The 18,878-nt window shown below is 37.9% G+C and overlaps 1 protein-coding gene across 3 annotated transcripts in view; it reads left to right on the top strand.

The window, feature by feature from the left end:
* adgrl3.1 (adhesion G protein-coupled receptor L3.1) overlaps positions 1 to 18,878 on the top strand; it is a 192,976-nt gene that overhangs the window by 31,135 nt on the left and 142,963 nt on the right. For all 3 annotated transcript variants that reach the window (XM_053479673.1, XM_053479672.1, XM_053479671.1), the window contains exon 2: positions 10,819 to 10,969. In XM_053479673.1, the coding sequence (XP_053335648.1) occupies positions 10,843 to 10,969 (127 nt within the window). In that variant the 5' untranslated portion in view covers positions 10,819 to 10,842. The remainder of the gene's footprint in view (positions 1 to 10,818; positions 10,970 to 18,878) is intronic.

Genomic DNA, 18,878 nt, shown 5'->3' with positions numbered 1-18,878 from the left:
GAAGTGTGTCCGAGATAAGTTTTAAGCTGAATTAAAAGAAGAAGAGTTATTGCTTGTTGCATCCGTCGCACCTTGATACACTTACCGGTCCGGGCCCGATCAACCGGGAGAGATAAACACACACACGCGCACACACACGCACACACACACATGCAGGCATGATGTCTGAAGATCTCTGTTTATTCTAAGAAAAGAGAGCACATTTAAAGCGGTGCTACGTTCCGAACATCAAAAGAACCAGTCATTAACTTGTCAGTCATAGAGAGACCTGGAGACAGACAGGACATAGGAAACACATTTGCATTCTCCTGGTTTAACAAAAGGGTTCTAGCGGACAAGAGCCGCTTGGATGTAAACTCGTCTGGATACAGGATATGGAAGGTGTTACCACATAAGGCATCAGGAAGCACAGTGAGCGGCTGGTTCTCACGGCACTTTAATCATCTTATTTCAATGCCTTACAGTATTATAATACTATACAGTAATAAAGAAAGCAAGAATTCGCAAATGAACAGCAAATGGAAATTTTAGGTAGTAAAAGAAAAAAAATTTTTTTTTTAATGCAATATTGGTAAAACCAAAGCTCAAACTTCCAGGACAACTTAAATAACTCTAAATGATGTGGCAAAATGCATTATTGTCTAAAGAAATAGCCCCATACCCACGGTAAAGCATGTCCATGGCAACACAATACTCTAACCAGGACTTTTGATTGTGCAGAATGACAGAACACAGTTATAAGAGTAAAAACTCCTCTTATTTCTCTATATAATCCTCTCCTACACTAACGTACTTATCCCAGTGTGTCACTAGTGCTTGGATACCATCAAGTTAGAAAGTTTTCTTAGTAGGCTGGTGCAATGATCTGACTGTACGCTACACACCTAAAACGCTGGCCTCCCATGAACCCCTTTATCGGTCCAAATGGAAATGGCTTGAAGTGAGGTTAGGACTATAGGGGGATGTGGCAAGAACGCCCAGTCAGGTACCTGAAATATGCAAGTGGTTTTCGTGAATGATTGCTTGTACAGTTTCCACAGACAGATTAATTCTTCTTCGTCAAGTTGGCAACAGATATTCATTTTGAGGATGAGACATTCCATTTGCTTAGTGTGGCTTTGTACTACCCTAGACAGGATTGTCATTTACAGACATATGGCCTTCTTTAAAACGTTTACACCATTCAAGAGTCTCATCATCGTAGTGTGCTTGAAATCTTCTGGAAATGTCAATCTGTTTTGCTCCTTCATTCATGAGAAAGTCTCGGTTTGACTTGAACGCCCCTTGTATTTTGGTACAAAACCTGCAGCTTTAATTAAACAGCTTAGAGTGATGAAAAATGTAACCTTCCAGCGTAATAATGAGCCAAGGCACAAACCCAGATTCACAAACAATTGGCTTCAGAAGAAGATCAACATTTTGGAGTGGCAAAGTCACAGCCAAGACCTAAATCCTATTGAAAACCTTCAGGACGAGTCGAGGAAGGCTGCACATCTGGAGCATTTGCGCAAGGAAGAGGGGAATCAAATCGGCAAATAAAGATATGAAATGGGATAAAAGAACCTTACAGTATATAATATAAGGTGCTTTGAAAAAAAAATGTAGTTAAGTAGTATGTAGCTCATTTTCTTTTTTTTTCTTTTTTCCCTTTTCCTATTATATAGTGATTACCTTAGAGGATACAAAACTTTGTATTTGTGCAATTATTAAGGCTAATATAGCAAGAAAGCTATATTCTTAAACCCAAATGGAATTACTCTCTCACCCACACACAAGGTTATTAGTATTATGTTGCATTAACAGGGTTGTATTTTTGTTAATCCTGGCTTTTTCTCTTGAATTTTGTTGGTTTGAGAAAATTACATTTTAGGTGGGAAAAAGATGTGACTTGATTTAGCTTGGATTTTTTTTAACATTATGAAAACTTGCAATTTTAGCAGGGGTGTCTATACTTTTGATATCCAATATATGCACTGACAATATATGCGCTGGCTTGTTTGGCAAGTCCTGTTTTCTTCTAAAAAAATTGTTTATTTGTTGTGTTTTTGTTATTTCTGTAAAAAGTTAGTTGTCCCGGGAGGACATTGCTAGCACAGTTAATATGTTGATTATTTGAACAAAACCAGTTCAGAAAACTCTTAAGCAATATAAAAATACTGTTGGTCTATGTTTAAATAATAGGAGTTTTAATAAATTGTACAGGATCTTAAACATTGCACTCAATGATCCGTAGTAACATAGGGAGGACAGAAAAGGCTGTCAGTAGTTTAGATATTTCCTAAGCCCGTACTTCTCCGGAGACAAAATGTTGTGAGAATGTTGCGGTGATGTTAATTTGGCAACATTATAGACATTGGGATGACGTTGGTATTAGGTTGTTTCTGAAAGTTTGAATGACTTTGGTCTTGTTCACATGGGCGTTAAGTTTTTGGATAAACGAACTTGCTCTGAACGTCCTAGACGTTTATGTTGCGTTTTGTATGAGTGCTTGATTGACTTCGTGTGAACAAGGCCTTAGATAAAGTCAGAACAATGTTAACTACTTGACTATGGGATAACGTTGAAAAAATGCCCCAACAACTTTCTAAAACAATATTAATAAAAACAGATGGCCTGAATGGGATTCGAACTTTAAAATACCAAAACATTAAATTGGAAAGTAGCCAAAGGGGTAAAAACACGTAACATCTGAGACCCATTCTGTAAAAGCAGATGTGTGGAGTGAGATACACATGCAGTGTCTGGGCAGCTGTTGTATCTGTCCCAATCTCGGATCAGAGTTCTATACCCTGTTAGAAATTTAAGGGAGCATGCTTGTGGCCTGATGTTGTGTGGATGGATGTTAATCAGCATAAAAATGCCCAGTTGCTGTTTTGAGGTATGTATTTGCACATTTGTGTTTGGGTAAATGTAATCTCAATGTAATTGTCATAAAGTTGTCATAATTTTCAATAACAATTAGGTCTACTCCAGGAGCTATGGAGAATCTAATGGGAAATGTGTAAGGGTAAAAAAAAAACGGTAGGGGAAAAAAAAGTAATCATGGGTGGATCGGGACAAAAAAATCTGGAGGAGGGGGATAAATCTAGACCATGTGACTTATTTTTGTGTCAGCCATCCAGCACCAAAATATGTAAAGGGCATGTACATCAGTGCATTTTAGCCATTGCTGTGTTAAAATACCACGTGGAGCATCTTGTAGGCTAAGATTTCTGCCTATAACCTTTAACGTAATAAAATTTATCATAGCATATCTTATCCTATTTCATGAGCAGTATGGTTTCCTGTTGACCTCAGGAATATTTCTAGGTCCTGGGCCTTCACTGCAGTCAGTAGACAGCTCAAAGTAACTTCAACACAACAATGGCTAAACTGCGCTGACACACTTTTGTAATGGAGACTGACCTGGAAGTGTGGTCATATATATGATCTCTATTTTTCTCCATCCTTTATTCAGATATAAGTTTTATGTTTTTTTGCGTCCACATTTTTTTCTTCAAAAGAATTTCCCACTCATTTTTCTTTAAAAAAATTAATAAATAAATAAAAAGGCTAGCCCCTGCACCACAGTCCCCACAGATACAGCATGTTAGCCTTTAGCTAATGTGTTTTTGATGACATTGTAGCTCTTTGACTACTTGAAGTTTTAGCCACTTATTAAAATAAAATAAAAAAATGATCCAAAGGTTTTAGCTATGATAGCGTTTAGCTGGTTTAGCTACAAAACTGCAGCTCTGTTTGTTACTGAAGTGACAGGACAAAGCTAGTGCGCTAACAGTGGCTAGTGCTGTGCTAATGATGACATCAAAAGTATGAGGAGGACGAGTGTAAAACTGTTGTGAAGGAAGTGTGTGTTGGAGTGTCGGGGAGGATTTTACTACAATTTTATTATTGTATTTTTCCTACTTCTACACATATACAGTAGTATAAACCTTTTAACCTTAGAGGCCACAAGGTAGCATATTGTGAAATTTTCAAGGCTTATATTGCTAGCAAAATAGTAATATGCACACTCACACACCCACACACACACATACACACACATGTGCTTGTTACATGAGCAGTTGGGTAAAAATTAAGATTATTATTATACTTTTTTAAAAGGTACATTTCAGGTAAAACTTTACACAATTCTGCACTTTTACCCCAAATGTCAGCTCAGGCAGTTTAATGTCTGACATTTGCTTTTTTCCCCCAGTTTTACACTAAAACTACGAGGATAATGCAGTTCCCTTTTGTTATGAACGCCACCCTTGTTCGATTTCAGTTTTTGGGTGAAACAGCCAGCTTGTTATTCATGATCATGACATTGAGATTTTGCAATAATGCTATCACAGAAGGTTGCAATATGCAAATAAGCTGCGTGACAAATCACTGCATTTTTTCCGGTCCCCAGATTTTCTAGTTTTGTTTGGGGTTTAGATGAATATCAGCACTCAGGCTTGTCTTTGTCACATAAAGGGCTGACTGTTGTGTTTTTGCTTTATTGGGACAAATATATTGGGCAATATATTTACAATTGTGGGGAAAAAAAAGAAATAGAATTACCTGCGCTAACATGTGTAGTGAAAGTCTGTGTTTTTGTGCGTGTGTCCTTGCCTCTTTGTGTATGTTTGTGCATCCTCCTCGCACCATATGAATAGAGCCTCTCTCCGCAGCTCATGCTAAGTGTGGCGCGTTAAAAATACAGAGAGGAAAGCAATAAAAGATGAATCAGACGGGCGCTGTGCTTATTGGCAGGCGGCGTAGGGTAGCAGTGAGTCACAGACACAGAATCTATTATGAGCTGAGGGGTGAGAGCTTCACTTCTCAATCCTGTGTGTGTGTGTGTGTGTTTGTCATCCTCTCAGAGACCAAGCAAAATAGCGAGGATGTGTGTGAATGATTAAAATATTCAGCAAAAGTAATAGAAATTTAAAAAACAGATAAATGCTTTAAAAAAAAAAAAAAATACATACAGTCACATTGGCAATGTGAAAAAAACCCCAAAAAGTGGGAAGATTTGAATCTTTTTTTGGCTATAAGAGGTTTACTCGGTGTCATGTTGCAGGACATGGACAGCTGCCACTATGAGACAACGGATCTCCAGTTGATACAGTAAAGGATGCTAAATTGAATCAAACTCCGCATGCATATTTTAAGAACTTACTTTGGGGAATATTAGAAAAAATTATTTAAACAAATGCAAGTAATAAACGGCTGTGTAATATATAAGGGGTGCTCACTAAACTTATTTGGACTTTGGATAAATGAAAGCATAAAACCGATTGACATTGACTGAAGACGTCAAGCACAGTACGATAATGAGACTCTTAGCTGTAGTAAAACATTTGAATGGTGCAAATGTTTTAAAGAATGCTTGTAAATTAGCTGTGTTGGTGGAAAGTGTACACACAATCATTCACCTGGGAGTTCCTGGGAGGCTAGCGTTTCAGGCGTGAAGCAGGCAGTCTGATCATGGCTCTGGTGTACTGAGAAAACTTTCTATCTCTACGGTATCTGAGCATGAGTGATGAGCTGATATAAGTGCATTAGTGTAGCAATGGATTATATAGAGAAATAAACATAGTTCTTACTTCCATAAGTGTGTTCTGTTATTCTGCACAATCATATTTTGCAGAATTTCCTTGCATAGTACTGATATTGCTGAAAGTTGCATTATCAAACAAACCACTGCAAGCCTCCTAACATGTCTTAGTTAATGAATGTGTGGATATTTTATGACAAGTTAAAGCTTTCAAGTTTTTATTAATATAGTATGCTTAGCACATCATATCACCATCATCATATGCTTTCCATATCAGCCAGTCGTCTCTGTTTTCCTGAAGACAGGACTGAAAGGGTGCCACAGAGTCGAGAGGATGTCCATTAAAGACAGGAACATTAAGAAAGACCTGCTTTAGGGGACCTGTTAATGGAACCAGCAGATTGACAGCTAAGGGAAAGAAAAGCCAGAGACGCCGCTTCTGTCATTACAAGACCCAAACCACTTCAGGGGCTGGTTAGAGGTCGGGAGGTTGCAGGAAAAAGCAGATCACCATAACAAGAGGAAAGGAGCCATATGCCATAACTAGGTTTTTTTTTTTTTTTACTCGACCATATCTGTGACATTTTAACTGCCAAAACAGCCGAAGGGATCTGTCAAATAGCATTATAGTTAGATGATAGAAAAGTATGATTTCTATTTCTGTATTGGAAATGGAAAAATGTATGTACATCTCTGTGTGGCTATGCATATAAGTAAAACGTAATGGGAAGACATGGAGGAAGAAATGACGCAAGGAACTACATGTTCATTTAAAAGTTTTACAAAGACACTTCAAAATATTTTCTTTTTTACAGTTTTTAGGCTTTTTTTTCAGAAAAACATTAAACAATTGAGTGTTAGTTAAACTTATATGCATGTTTACTTTTTCTATTTAACTTCCTCTTAAGTAAAATGCGTAAGTTGAATGTTATAAATAATTTGTTACATACAAGTTACATAATTTTAAAGTCAATTTAAAAACCTTGATTATTTTAGTTAAAAAGGCATAATAGTTTTTTGTTAACTGTATACATTATCCCAACATGCCTCATTCTACAGTATGTGTTTGATGATTATAGAGTTCACTTTATGGATAATATTTTCTTAGTTTCATGAAACATAACAATGCAGATGGATGTATACTGTATATAAAAAAAACTAACCAACAGATTTAGATGCTTGTATTGTGGAATCATGATGAAAATACATGCACACACGCATATCTTTAAATATCACCTCTTATGGAAATTTAGTAGATATCATACAGTAGTTGCCTGGCAACAACTGGAATGCTGTGAGAATTTCTTCCAATCTATACAGTAGATAATCCCAAATGTGCAGTTCAGGGGCAACTGGACATGCTTAAAGTTGTTGAATGAATGGACAGAAACGTTGTTACTAACTCATAGAACTCTTCTTTACAACAGTAGTGAAAAGAAATGCATCTCGAACCTTGAGGTGGTTCAGTTACAACAGAAGAAGTGAAGATGCTTTCCTCTCTAAATGAAAAAAGCTAAAAACATATTTAGAAGGCCTAATGATACTAGAAGTGATAATGGACTAATTTTTCTTCGTGTTTGTGTAGCACATCAAGCATTATCACAAAACACATTTTCAGAAATTCTGATGTGGCTTTAGAGGCCTAATGTACAAGTCAGCGGTGACAATTGCAGGGAGAAACTCCCCGAGGCGACAAGAGGAAGAAACCTTGCGAAAAAAACAGACTCAAATGGGAAACTTGTAACATGTTTTGTTGGACTATAAATGGTTATTAAAAGATCTAAACTTTGGTAACATCAATTTATATATTTACAAAATTCATATTAAAAAGTTTTACTCACTCACTTATCGTCTAAACAGCTTTATCCTTTACAGTACATGGTCCTATACAGTATGTGGGGGGCCTGGGGCCTATCCCATAATGCTTACTGTAGGACACTAGGCAGGGTACACCCTGGAGCAGCTGTCAATCCATGTCAGGGCACATGCACAAACACTCACATGGTCAGTCACACGCTACGGGCAATTTGGGCACACCAATTAGCCTAATCTGCATGTCTTCTGACTGATGTAGGAAATTTGGAGTACCTGGAGTAACCCCACCGAGCACAGGGAAAACATGCAAACTTCATGCACGCAGGTCCAAGGCAGGAATCCAACCAAAACCTTGAAGGTGCGAGGCAACAGTGCTAAGCACTAAGCCACTGTGTCGCCATAGACCATTTATTAAACTGCTTTATGTATATGATATTATGAATAATCCTGGACTATAGAATGGTTAATAAGTTATTATACAAGTTGAAAAACTATTATTAAATTTGTTTGCTTTTGATGATATAAAATGCTTCTTCGTGGTCGATATTACAGTAGCTAGCTGATAGTATAAATACCTGTGCATAGTTAGCAACTATTTTAAAACTTAAGATTTTAGCATTTTTCAACATGAACAAACTGTCAGTTTTTCTATTCAGAATACAGTAAATGTTCATTATTTCGTATTTCCATGGCTGTATTTTGCTAATAGCTGAGTAATGGGGAGTCGTCCTATAACTTGGGGTATATTTCATATTTTTTGATAAATATATTAATTTCAAATATTTTCTTCAAAAATATTATATTGTACCTATTAAGGAAATTGATGTAATATCTAAATTATTTAAGTATATTAATGTATTAATGTTCACAAAAGTAGTTTTAACTAAGTTGACTCCGTCCTGTAACAAAATATGATCTGTCCATGTAACTTGTTGTTGGTCTTTCTTGCCGAAAGACCAACAACAAGTTACATGGACAGATCATATTTCCCCACAGCGGAATACCCAGTCTGCACTGCAACTTGGCACAGGTGCCCCTTCCTGACGCAACCCTCCCATTTTTATCTGGGCTTGGGACTGGCACTGCATCCAGTGAGTTTGGGCACTGGCTGGGAATCGAACCCGGGCCTTCCGCATGGCAGGCGAAACACCTACCACTGAACCAACTATGTTATCCAATTGTGTTGACTCAACTGTGTAGAGTTTAAAGAGGAGAGAATTAGCAAACATGCATGACAAGGATGATTAGACTAGTATGCATGCTAATACAATAAGGACATTGAGGATTTATGTACAGTAAAACTTTGGCATACGAATGCCCTTCCCTACGAATTTTTGCCTTAAGAATCAAAGTTTTGCAAGAACTTTGCATCGGCATACAAATGAACAAACTAAACTGAACGCTGTTAAGGTTGCGTATCTGCCTAGGAGCCGTTTAAAACTCGCTTACATCAGTGAAAATCCAAGTGACGCAAGTTTTACAAATTTATTTTAGTCAACCCATATTGGAATACCAACATTTCCTTCAGCATGTGTTTAAAAGCTACATGATTTTTCCGGCGTTTTCTTGTTATATTGATAATATTTCGGGTGGCTGGAATGGATTATCTGCATTTACATAGTTTCTCATGGGAGAATCCGTATCGTAATTCTTGTTCTTATTAGAAACTCGCCTCCGGAGTGAATGAAGTTCGTATGCTGAGGTTCCGCTGTATGTTGTTTAGAATAAATGAACCTCAGTCTATCATTTTTACAAAAATGTTCTTCTTCTCATGATCTTTAAAAAAATATGAATGATGCGTCTACCTGATGGGAAATGTGTAACTTGTAGAGTATTCCAAATATATCTACTGTAATGTGTCCATGTAACAGGTTTAAATAAACTCTGTGGGAATAAAATGGTACATTTCTCATCATCTTTAATGAATGAAGCATGCAAGTGGACATGTCAAGAAGACGATGTTAAACGAGTTGAGAGGATAATTGTTCTAGTGGCCTTGTGCAAAAATACAATAGGTTGTTTGTTGTGTTTCAAATTACTTTTTTATGAATTTATATACATATTTGTAAAAGTAATATCAGTAAGACTAAGATAGAATATTTTTATGGCATTGCCCCGGATGAACGTATTTTTAAGCAGCCACTAAATTGCATAATTGCTGCAATCCAACCGTGATGGTCACCCTGAAGAAAGTAAAATGAAGGGGGGGGGGGGGGTGTTGGTGGAAGATTAAGTCACTACAGTAAGCATATGGCGAAACGGACTTTTGCTAAATATTAGAATACCAGCCGGTGAAATAAGCATATGTTTCTAGGTCACAGACAAACAGACATTTTCGTTTCCTAAAAGCTCAAGCATATGTTAAGCAGAAACAATAGTAAACCCCCTTTCTTCTTCCCTGAATGGTGACTCTCCACACACCCAGACACAGATCTGACAGCGACGTACATACGTCTCCGTTTGTAACGTGGAACATCTGGTCCGAACCTCGCTGTTCGATTTAGTTACGCGACCATCAATCAAACTGTCAGGGTGTCGAGTGTGTTCGTGTGAGACAGAGACGAAAACAGTAAGGCCAAATGTGCTGTCAGTGAGTGTGAGGAAAATATCTCTAAATCCTACTTTTCAGGCTTTATGTAATTTTAATGAGGCAGCACTAAAAGGAAGTGCTTTATGTTGGATCTGTTTAAAGGTGTTCAGTGCATATATAATGATCATGTGTGTGTGTGTGTGTGTGTGTGTGTGTGTAAGGGTTTCGGGGTGTATTGTTTTATGATTCTTGTGTATTCCAAATGTCTCAGTAGTAACATAATACATAGAATTACACAGTAGAAACATAATACATGTACTGGATTTTTATGTGTGTGTGTGTGTGTGTGTGGGTTGATCTAGAGGTTAAGTCGGTGGATTGGAGCTGTCAGTTTTGGCATAGTTGTTCCATGTTTTGTCTTCACAGATTTGTAGTCTGCATTACTTTGTCACATCATTGTCCTTTCTCTCTCTGTATCTCTCTATCCCTTTCTCTCTTCTCTTATCCACACACACATAGCGGTGATCAATAGTCTGTGTCATATTGCATTAATTATTATAATCCCATGCTGCTGATGAGTCATATGACACTGCTTTGACTTAAGTGACATAAAATCAATCTCTGATGCTTTACACAGCGAGAAGCGGATTTACGAGCGTGTTGTGGTCTCTTGCTCAGAATTTGTAAGAAAGAGTCTATATCATGGGAGTGTGTATATTATGAGGTTTGCTTATGCGTGACTACTATATTGGGTTGTCGTTTAAATGCTCTTTCAATTTTACAACGCATCCATCTGAGTATTTTTATGGCTTGATGTGCTACTATACTGATTACTGATCCACTGGGGCGAGTTTATAGCCCTTTCTAGACTGTACATATATCATATCTGATAAATGTAAAAGTGGAATTTGTTCATTACAAGTACTTGTATGTGTGTATGTTTTAGGTATGAGTGTCAGAGGAGAACTCCATGGCTCTGAGGTGTGTCAGACTGTACCCTAGTAGCCATTCGGAGCAGAGGTCAATGGGGTCACGGGGGGTCATGTGGGCAACACATCTATTCTTCCTCTTCGCCTTCTTCACACCTGTTACGCTGGGTAAGGCCTGTGTGTGTATGTGTATGTTTGAAATAATGTGTTTCTAGGGTGAACTACAAAAGGCTTTTGATGAAGCTGATTTTTTTTTCATGCTTGTACAGTATGTTGCATGTCAGTAAGCCTTTAAATTACCAAATGTTTTCCATTGATTTACATTTAACAAGCCTGCAAAATGCAGTAAGAGGCCAAAAAAAAAAAAAAAAAGAAAAAACGCCAAATGGGGCTTGAATGCTTGCAATAATGCAGCTCAGCCACTGCAGCTTATCAGCTATAACAGACACATAATAACTCTTTTATAATACCTTTTTTAAGGTGCCATTACTTTTGTCCTGGCGGAATGTATACTCTTGTTTTTTTGTTATTTATACAGATCTTAATTAAGTAATTAATAAAAAAAAAAATAAGTTTCACAAAGTTTTCATTCAAAATAATTCAGTGTGATAAAATTAGATGAATTTTAAAGGATTCAAAGCCAATCAATTTGAGATTGAGATTAATATATCATAGTAGGTTAGGAATGGATTTAAAAAAAAAAACATGCAGACTTTTAAGAATGACACTTTTCTTGCATAAATTCTATTATAAACTATAGCCATATGCAAAAATGCGATCATATGCTATACATATCCGTAGACATCACTGGGCACTAATATAAGGTGGAAAGTAACCAAGAACATTTACTTTACCGCAGTATTTTTTCGGCTTTTCTCAACTCACTTCCTACTGTTGCACTAGTTTCAGAAACAAGCCTCTGAACACTGGGATAGTGGTGAGAATTTCAATGCAAGATACAGTCACTGGGATTGCAAAACAGTTTTAAGGTATCTCATCCTCTGACTTGTATATTTCTGGCTTTCCAGAGCATACAGTGCACAGTATGCAGGTTCTTGCACCATCTTCCTTTACACAAGGGATTCTCAAAATTTTTGCCACCCAGAATTTTTTTACCAGTAAAATGTTATAGCATGAACCCTTTCCCTACAGATTACCTAATACTAAATCACAGAAATAGAGATCCCAAGCCAAATTGTAAATAAGTCTGAAATAAAATCACATCTTACACACAATAGTTATCATAAATCGATCAAATAGGAACGCGTTATCTAAACCTAGCGTGACAAGAAGAGTGTTTGAAAAAGAAGGCAGCTGTGGTGACGCCCTGGCTGAATTCTACAGAAAGTGGCTGCTTTGGACAGCAACACTTCACTATGTTTTAAAGTACTCCAAACAAATACGCTTTAAAATAGTCTTCGAATCCAGCATGCAATGTGAAAATGTTGCTACGACGCATGACGTGACCCAAGCGCTTCTTTCGTCTGAGTACAACCTGGAAAATGTCCACTGTGAAACACCAGACAAATAAATGTTGCTAAGAGCTGGATTATCCCATCCTTATGATTTTCAGCCTAACTTTCATGTGTACTTTGTCTGTTTTAATTGTTTATTAATTAGAATTGAAGAGCTCCTGAGGATGTCTTCAGGACCAATTAACCCTTTAACGTTCTACTCAACTTTTTGGTAGATTGCAATTTGAATCACTGTATCTTATAACTATACTTATAACGCAATATACTTTACTCACTGTAGCTAATATATTCAACATAACCTGCTTGAGCCATCTTTAGCAGATTTTCTCACTAATGTAGTCGTGTTTAATTCCTCCCCGACACTAGGGGGCCCCACATTAAGTCTAACTCCACCTGACCGCATCTTTTCTACCTGCTCGCTTACGCACTGTTGGGGCGGAGTAACACACTCGGAGGACAGTGCCATCCGCTCCTTCCGCTTGCGTGAGCTCACAGACGCCCCTGACTGGCTGTAGAGCCGTGATTAATGTAGGAGCACTAAGTAACTTTCATTCCTCCCCTCTGAGAGAGCTCGGCCAATCAGCTCTCTCTAGACCTCCGGCTGCGAGAGGTTACAGCATCACCCGGGAATCGAACCTCGTGATTTTCGGATGAGCGGTCGAGAACTTTACCGCTGCACCACTCGGACGCCTTTCTGTTTGTTTTTTGATATGCATTATAATATTGATACTTTTACCATAAAGCAACATCTTAACCATTTCGAGGGGATGGGGGGGGGGTGCTAAAACAATAACCACTGATTGCTGTTATTATTACTCCAAGGAAATAAAAATGTACAAATTTCCTAATTTTTTTTGCTTAGTGAGGATGAAGTGTTAGAGCCTCAAAAATGTTAACGCCCCAGACATCTTCAGAACCAATTTCCTAAAGTCCTCATATTAAAGTCATCTTGAAGATGACCTAAAGACCTCTTAAGGAGTCCTGAGGGGAAGTCTGTGTGCCCACTGGGATGGTAATAAACCGATGTAATATCTATGCTAATGTTTAAGATGTTTATGCTGATTAATGCCCAGTAATCAGAATGTAGTCATTTTCTTTAATTGCAGATCTACCATTAGAGGCTCTTTATCATTAAATTGAACGTGGAGTACATGCTACTCCGGACCTGCCATCCTTCACAGACTTTGGCTAGGAAGTAGAATGGAATGATAGTGTTTCATCGGTGCAGTATGCTGCTTAAAGTGATCATGCATAAATATGTGCCCCCTAGAAAAAAATAAATAATAAGTCACGGTGAAAATGACTGATAAGCTATTTATCTAGAATAATTGACACAGGAGTTCTGATGTTAATCGACACCTGAACGTCCCTTTTGACCCTTCATTTAATGTTTGCTATCTGTCATCTCATCTCAACTTAACTCTGTTTAAATGACTATAATATATATAATTCCACTGCTTCAACTGAATTTAGTTAAAAGCATTTTCCAAAATCCATAAATGAACAAATGAAGGAATGGAAATGAGCTTGTATAAGTGCTAATCTAATGTAAGTGTTAATGACAATTAGAACGTGATTAACAATGCTGCTTGCTCTCCTCCAGCATTCAAACACCATCAAGCCTATTCAGCTAGAAATTTGAGTTTGTGTGTAGGGGTTTCCTGTAACCACCAGCCACTGTTTTAGTGACAGCTAAATGCATGTGTGTGTGTGTGTGTGTGTGTGTGTGTGAGGGTGTCTTCAAAAGTAAGTTTGGGAGCGTCTGCAGATGAAAGAAAATCCAGAGATTCTAGGAATCAATGGTCCCAGATACAAGCGTCTAGACACATTGAATGCTTGTGTGTGTATGTGTTTGTGTGTGTTTCTGTGTGTGTGTGTGTGCTCAAGGGGACCTTTTGGTTAACAGTTATAACACTTTAAGCTCACAGGACACATAGGAATTGGAGCGAATTCAGGACGTGAGCTGAATATTTGTCTTCTTCACCCTTCACCTATTTGTTCACCTTCGTTTTTCATTTTCTCCCCACTCTCTGTCTCCGTCTCGCGTCTTCTCTCCGGCACTCATCTCGGGGGAATCTCAGCAGATGTGAAAGCACACGACTAGGATTAACTCTCCTGTTGCATATACTTTACACACACACATTTCTTGTATCATCATTGTGAGGACTTGCCATAAGGATTAATACAGATAATGGGTGCTATATACTGTATTGATAAAAACATTTATTACAGCTTGCACACTACTGACAATTACATAAGGGAAGAATTTAATTTGAAATGTCAGTCTTGGCTTTTAAGGATTTATTTAAACGCTTTTGACAGCAAAATGAGATGATCTCCATGTGTATAGTTTTTTTTTTTTTTAAAGTAAAGTAAGAAGTATTGCAAACTGACAGAAAATAGTCTGTGCATGTTTTCCTTGAGTCACAAGAGTGTCAAAAAGCACAAATGGCAAAATGTTATGTCACAATTGTTTTCATTATATAAGTGTGAATTTTTTGTGATTTTGCGAAACGCTATAACGCCACCTGCTACAGTTTTGGCACAGTAGACAATAATCAGCCTACAGCTGAGTTCATGGTTATTTAACTATGAAAGTTTAAAATCAGTAATATAATGGTCGAGTTTTGAGTACTAAAACTATTTTGAGTGTTATAATGTTATCTTCTTAATTTTCCTTTTAAATTATTACCATAATGCATCTTGACTCCCAGGAAAACCAGCGCTAGTGATGGCAGGAGCAAAAACGAGAAAAAAATGAGATGTTTTAAAGTTATTATGGACATTAAGTTACACATACAGTACCTGTACTTTATAAAGCAACGTCAGCAATGCATTTTACATTTTTATATCAACATTCTCTAAAAATCCATTGAACACATTTAGTTTACTCATTGCAGCTGCTGTTTTTGCACAGCTGCTAGATTTGCTTCACTGATCACGAGAAGACAGGAGGAAGTGATGCAACTGGCTTGTCAGGATCATATACTGTAAATAAACTGGACAAACCCTCCATGATGTCACTCATATATTTTCTGAAGAGAGGTTTTGAAACTGTACTGTGGGAGCTCTGGTCTTCGCCATCTTGGTAAGAGCTGACTCCGCCTAAACCCCAGTTAATGACTAAATGGGCAAATGGATGGAACAAACAAAGTTGGTTGTAACATGGCTACTTACTTTGGATACCACAAGCTAGCTAGCTTAGCTTTAGCTGTCAGAACAGCTGTCACTCAAAACAGACATGCCCCTAATTATGCATAAATTTATAGCTCAATTCTACATAACAATTTATAGGAAAATCTAGCTATGGAGAAATCTATCTAAATTTTTTTTTTTTACCAGGCCGTAAACATATTTATTTGTAGCATGCTCTGTGGGCATTGACTCACCTTTGGAGCCAGCACATCCCTTTTGGCGGTCGTTCGAGGAACTGCATGTTTTGCCATTTCCACAAACGGCATATTTTTTAGAACCAGAGGACACTCTGTGTAACACGGCTACATGGGTTCACGGTTTGGCTAAAACATCTAAGTTTAAAGCTTTTATATAGATTACAAATAATAAGACTATATAGCGGTAATTAAAGTACAGGGTGGGCCATTTATATGGATACACCTTAATAAAATGGGAATGGTTGGTGATATTAACTTCCTGTTTGTGGCACATTAGTATGTGACGGGGAAACTTTTCAAGATGGGTGGTGACCATGGTGGCCATTTTGCAGTCGACCATTTTGGATCCAACTTTAGTTTTTTCAATAGAAAAAGGGTCATGTGACACATCAAACTTATTGGGAATTTCACAAGAAAAACAATGGTGTGCTTGGTTTTAAGCAGTTATTAGCAGTTTGCTAACTGTAGCATGGGAGATGGGTGGTCTTGTAGGGTGTCTTGCATTGAAATCTGCTGCAATGACCCTGTTACTGAGTTCACCAGATATCAACACACAATTTCTATCTGCTCCTCATGTGTCATTAGTATGTAAACTGCTAATAACTGCTTTATAAGTGGTCAGAAACTTGTAAGTAACTCATGAAAGAATAAAGTTACGTTAAAACCAAGCACACCATTGTTTTTCTTGTGAAATTCCCAATAAGTTTGATGTGTCACATGACCCTCTTCCTATTGAAAAAAAACTAAAGTTGGATCCAAAATGGCCGACTTCAAAATGGCCACCATGGTCACCGCCCATCTTAAAAAGTTTCCCCCCCTCACATATACTAATGTGGCAAAAACAGGAAGTTAATATCACCAACCATTCCCATTTAATTAGGGTGTATCCATATAAATGGCCCACCCTGTACAGTAAATAATTTTTTTAGCATTTAATTTTTTATGAACAACCTTTTTTGTCAGAGGAAAATAATTTGGCGTAATGAATTAATATCTAAAAATGCAGTTTATCTCGTTTTGCTGTCAAAGTGTTCATATGTTGCATTCTCAGAGTGTGAAGCAGAAACGCTAACGCCTACATAACGATCTCTTTTAATGCTTTTTCAGCAGCAGTCAGGCCAAATTTGATTAATCAGGAAGTAATTAAAGGTAACATCCACTCGCATATTAATCTTTTAAATTAACATCGTCTGTCATATGCAAAATATATTTTGTAAGGAAATTCTGAGATTAAGTTATTAGACTGTTTTGATCTGTTTTCGGCTTGGTTACTGGTTTCCTACAGAATCACTTTCATCACCATTACGTTTCTTATCTCGGTTCGTCTATAAAAATACCTGAGCCGAGCCTCTTCTTTATCTTGTCATGTACGTAGCTGAAGTGTATTCCGGAACCTTCTGCCTCCATTCTTTCTTTGTTGTCTCTTCTCACTTATGTGACATTGACCCTGCCTGGAAAATGGTGAATGTTAGTTTCGTGAAACTAATCAAGCCTTTGATATCGTTTCTTTTGTTAAACCAAATTGTGACTGTAATAGCAAATACTGCACTATAAAAATTTTAAATAAAAAAAAAATAAAAGAAATAGCACCAGAGTCAATAATCACAAATATAAACATAAGTATAAAAAACAAATTGAATGCGTCTCAGTGAGACAAGGTATTCAGTTCAATTTTATGCAGTGTATAAGGCCTACAGAAATACAGTGGGGCAAAAAAGTATTTAGTCAGCCACCAATTGTGCAAGTTCTCCCACTTAAAAAGGTGAGAGGCCTGTAATTTTCATCATAGTTATACCTCAACTATGAGAGACAAAATAAGAAAAAAAAATCCAGAAAATCACATTGTAGGATTTTTAAAGAATTTATTTGCAAATGATGGTGGAAAATAAGTATTTGGTCAATAACAAAATTTCATCTCAATACTTTGTTATATACCCTTTGTTGGCAATGACAGAGGTCAAACGTTTTCTGTAAAGTTTTCACACACTGTTGCTGGTATTTTGGCCCATTCCTCCATGCAGATCTCCTCTAGAGCAGTGATGTTTTGGGGCTGTTGCTGGAAAACACAATCCTTCAACTTCCTCCAAAGATTTTCTATGGGGTTGAGATCTGGAGATTGGCTAGGCCACTCCAGGACCTTGAAATTCTTCTTACGAAGCCACTCCTTCATTGCCCGGGCGGTGTGTTTGGGATCATTGTCCTGCTGAAAGACTCATCTTCAATGCCCTTCTGATGGAAGGAGGTTTTCACTCAAAATCTCACGATACATGGCCCCATTTATTCTTTACTTTACACGGATCAGTCGTCCTGGTCCCTTTGCAGAAAAACAGCCCCAAAGCATGATGTTTCCACCCCCATGCTTCACAGTATGTACGGTGTTCTTTAGATGCAACTCAGCATTCTGTCTCCTCCAAACACAAAGTTCTATTTTGGTTTCATCTGACCATATGAGATTCTCCCAATCCTCTTCTGGATCATCCAAATGCTCTTTAGCAAACTTCAGACGGGCCTGGACATGTACTGGCTTAAGCAGGGGGACACGTCTGGCACTACAGGATTTGAGCCCCTGCGGCGCAGTGTGTTACTGATAGTAGCCTTTGTTACTTTGGTCCCAGCTCTCTGCAGGTCATTCACTAGGTCCCCCCGTGTGGTTCTGGGGTTTTTGCTCACAGTTCTTGTGATAATTTTGACCCCACGGGGTGAGATCTTGTGTGGAGCCCCAGATCGAGGGAGATTATCAGTGGTCTTGTATGTCTTCCATTTTCTAATAATTGCTCCCACAGTTGATTTCTTCACACCAAGCTGCTTACTTATTGCAGTCTTCCCAGCCTGGTGAGGGTCTACAATTCTGTTTTTGGTGTCCTTTGACAGCTCTTTGGTCTTGGCTGACTAAATACTTTTTTGTCCCACTCTAGTTCTAGACTGGCATAGAGCAAGCCACACATACATATGCGCGCACACAAATTCTGCTGTTCTCTGCATTTATCACCGAGAGCAAGCTTCATACATCGTAAGGGGTTCTCAGGATGTGTGTGTGTTTGTGTGTGTATGTGTGTGTGTGTGTGTGTGTGTGTGTTTGTGTGTCAATCAAGTCTCAAGGGAAAGGAACAGCAATAACACGACTGGAATGGCTAATGCCGATTGGATGACAGCTCATCTCGCTAATGCTCCATTGGTTCTCGATCCTGTCAGTCAGCGTGGGGTTTTAAT

Source organism: Clarias gariepinus, chromosome 20, assembly GCF_024256425.1.
Source record: "Clarias gariepinus isolate MV-2021 ecotype Netherlands chromosome 20, CGAR_prim_01v2, whole genome shotgun sequence".
In the NCBI taxonomy this organism is placed as follows: Eukaryota; Metazoa; Chordata; class Actinopteri; order Siluriformes; family Clariidae; genus Clarias; species Clarias gariepinus.
Note: the sequence above shows the minus strand (reverse complement) of the source record. Positions and strands in the feature narration are given on the sequence as shown.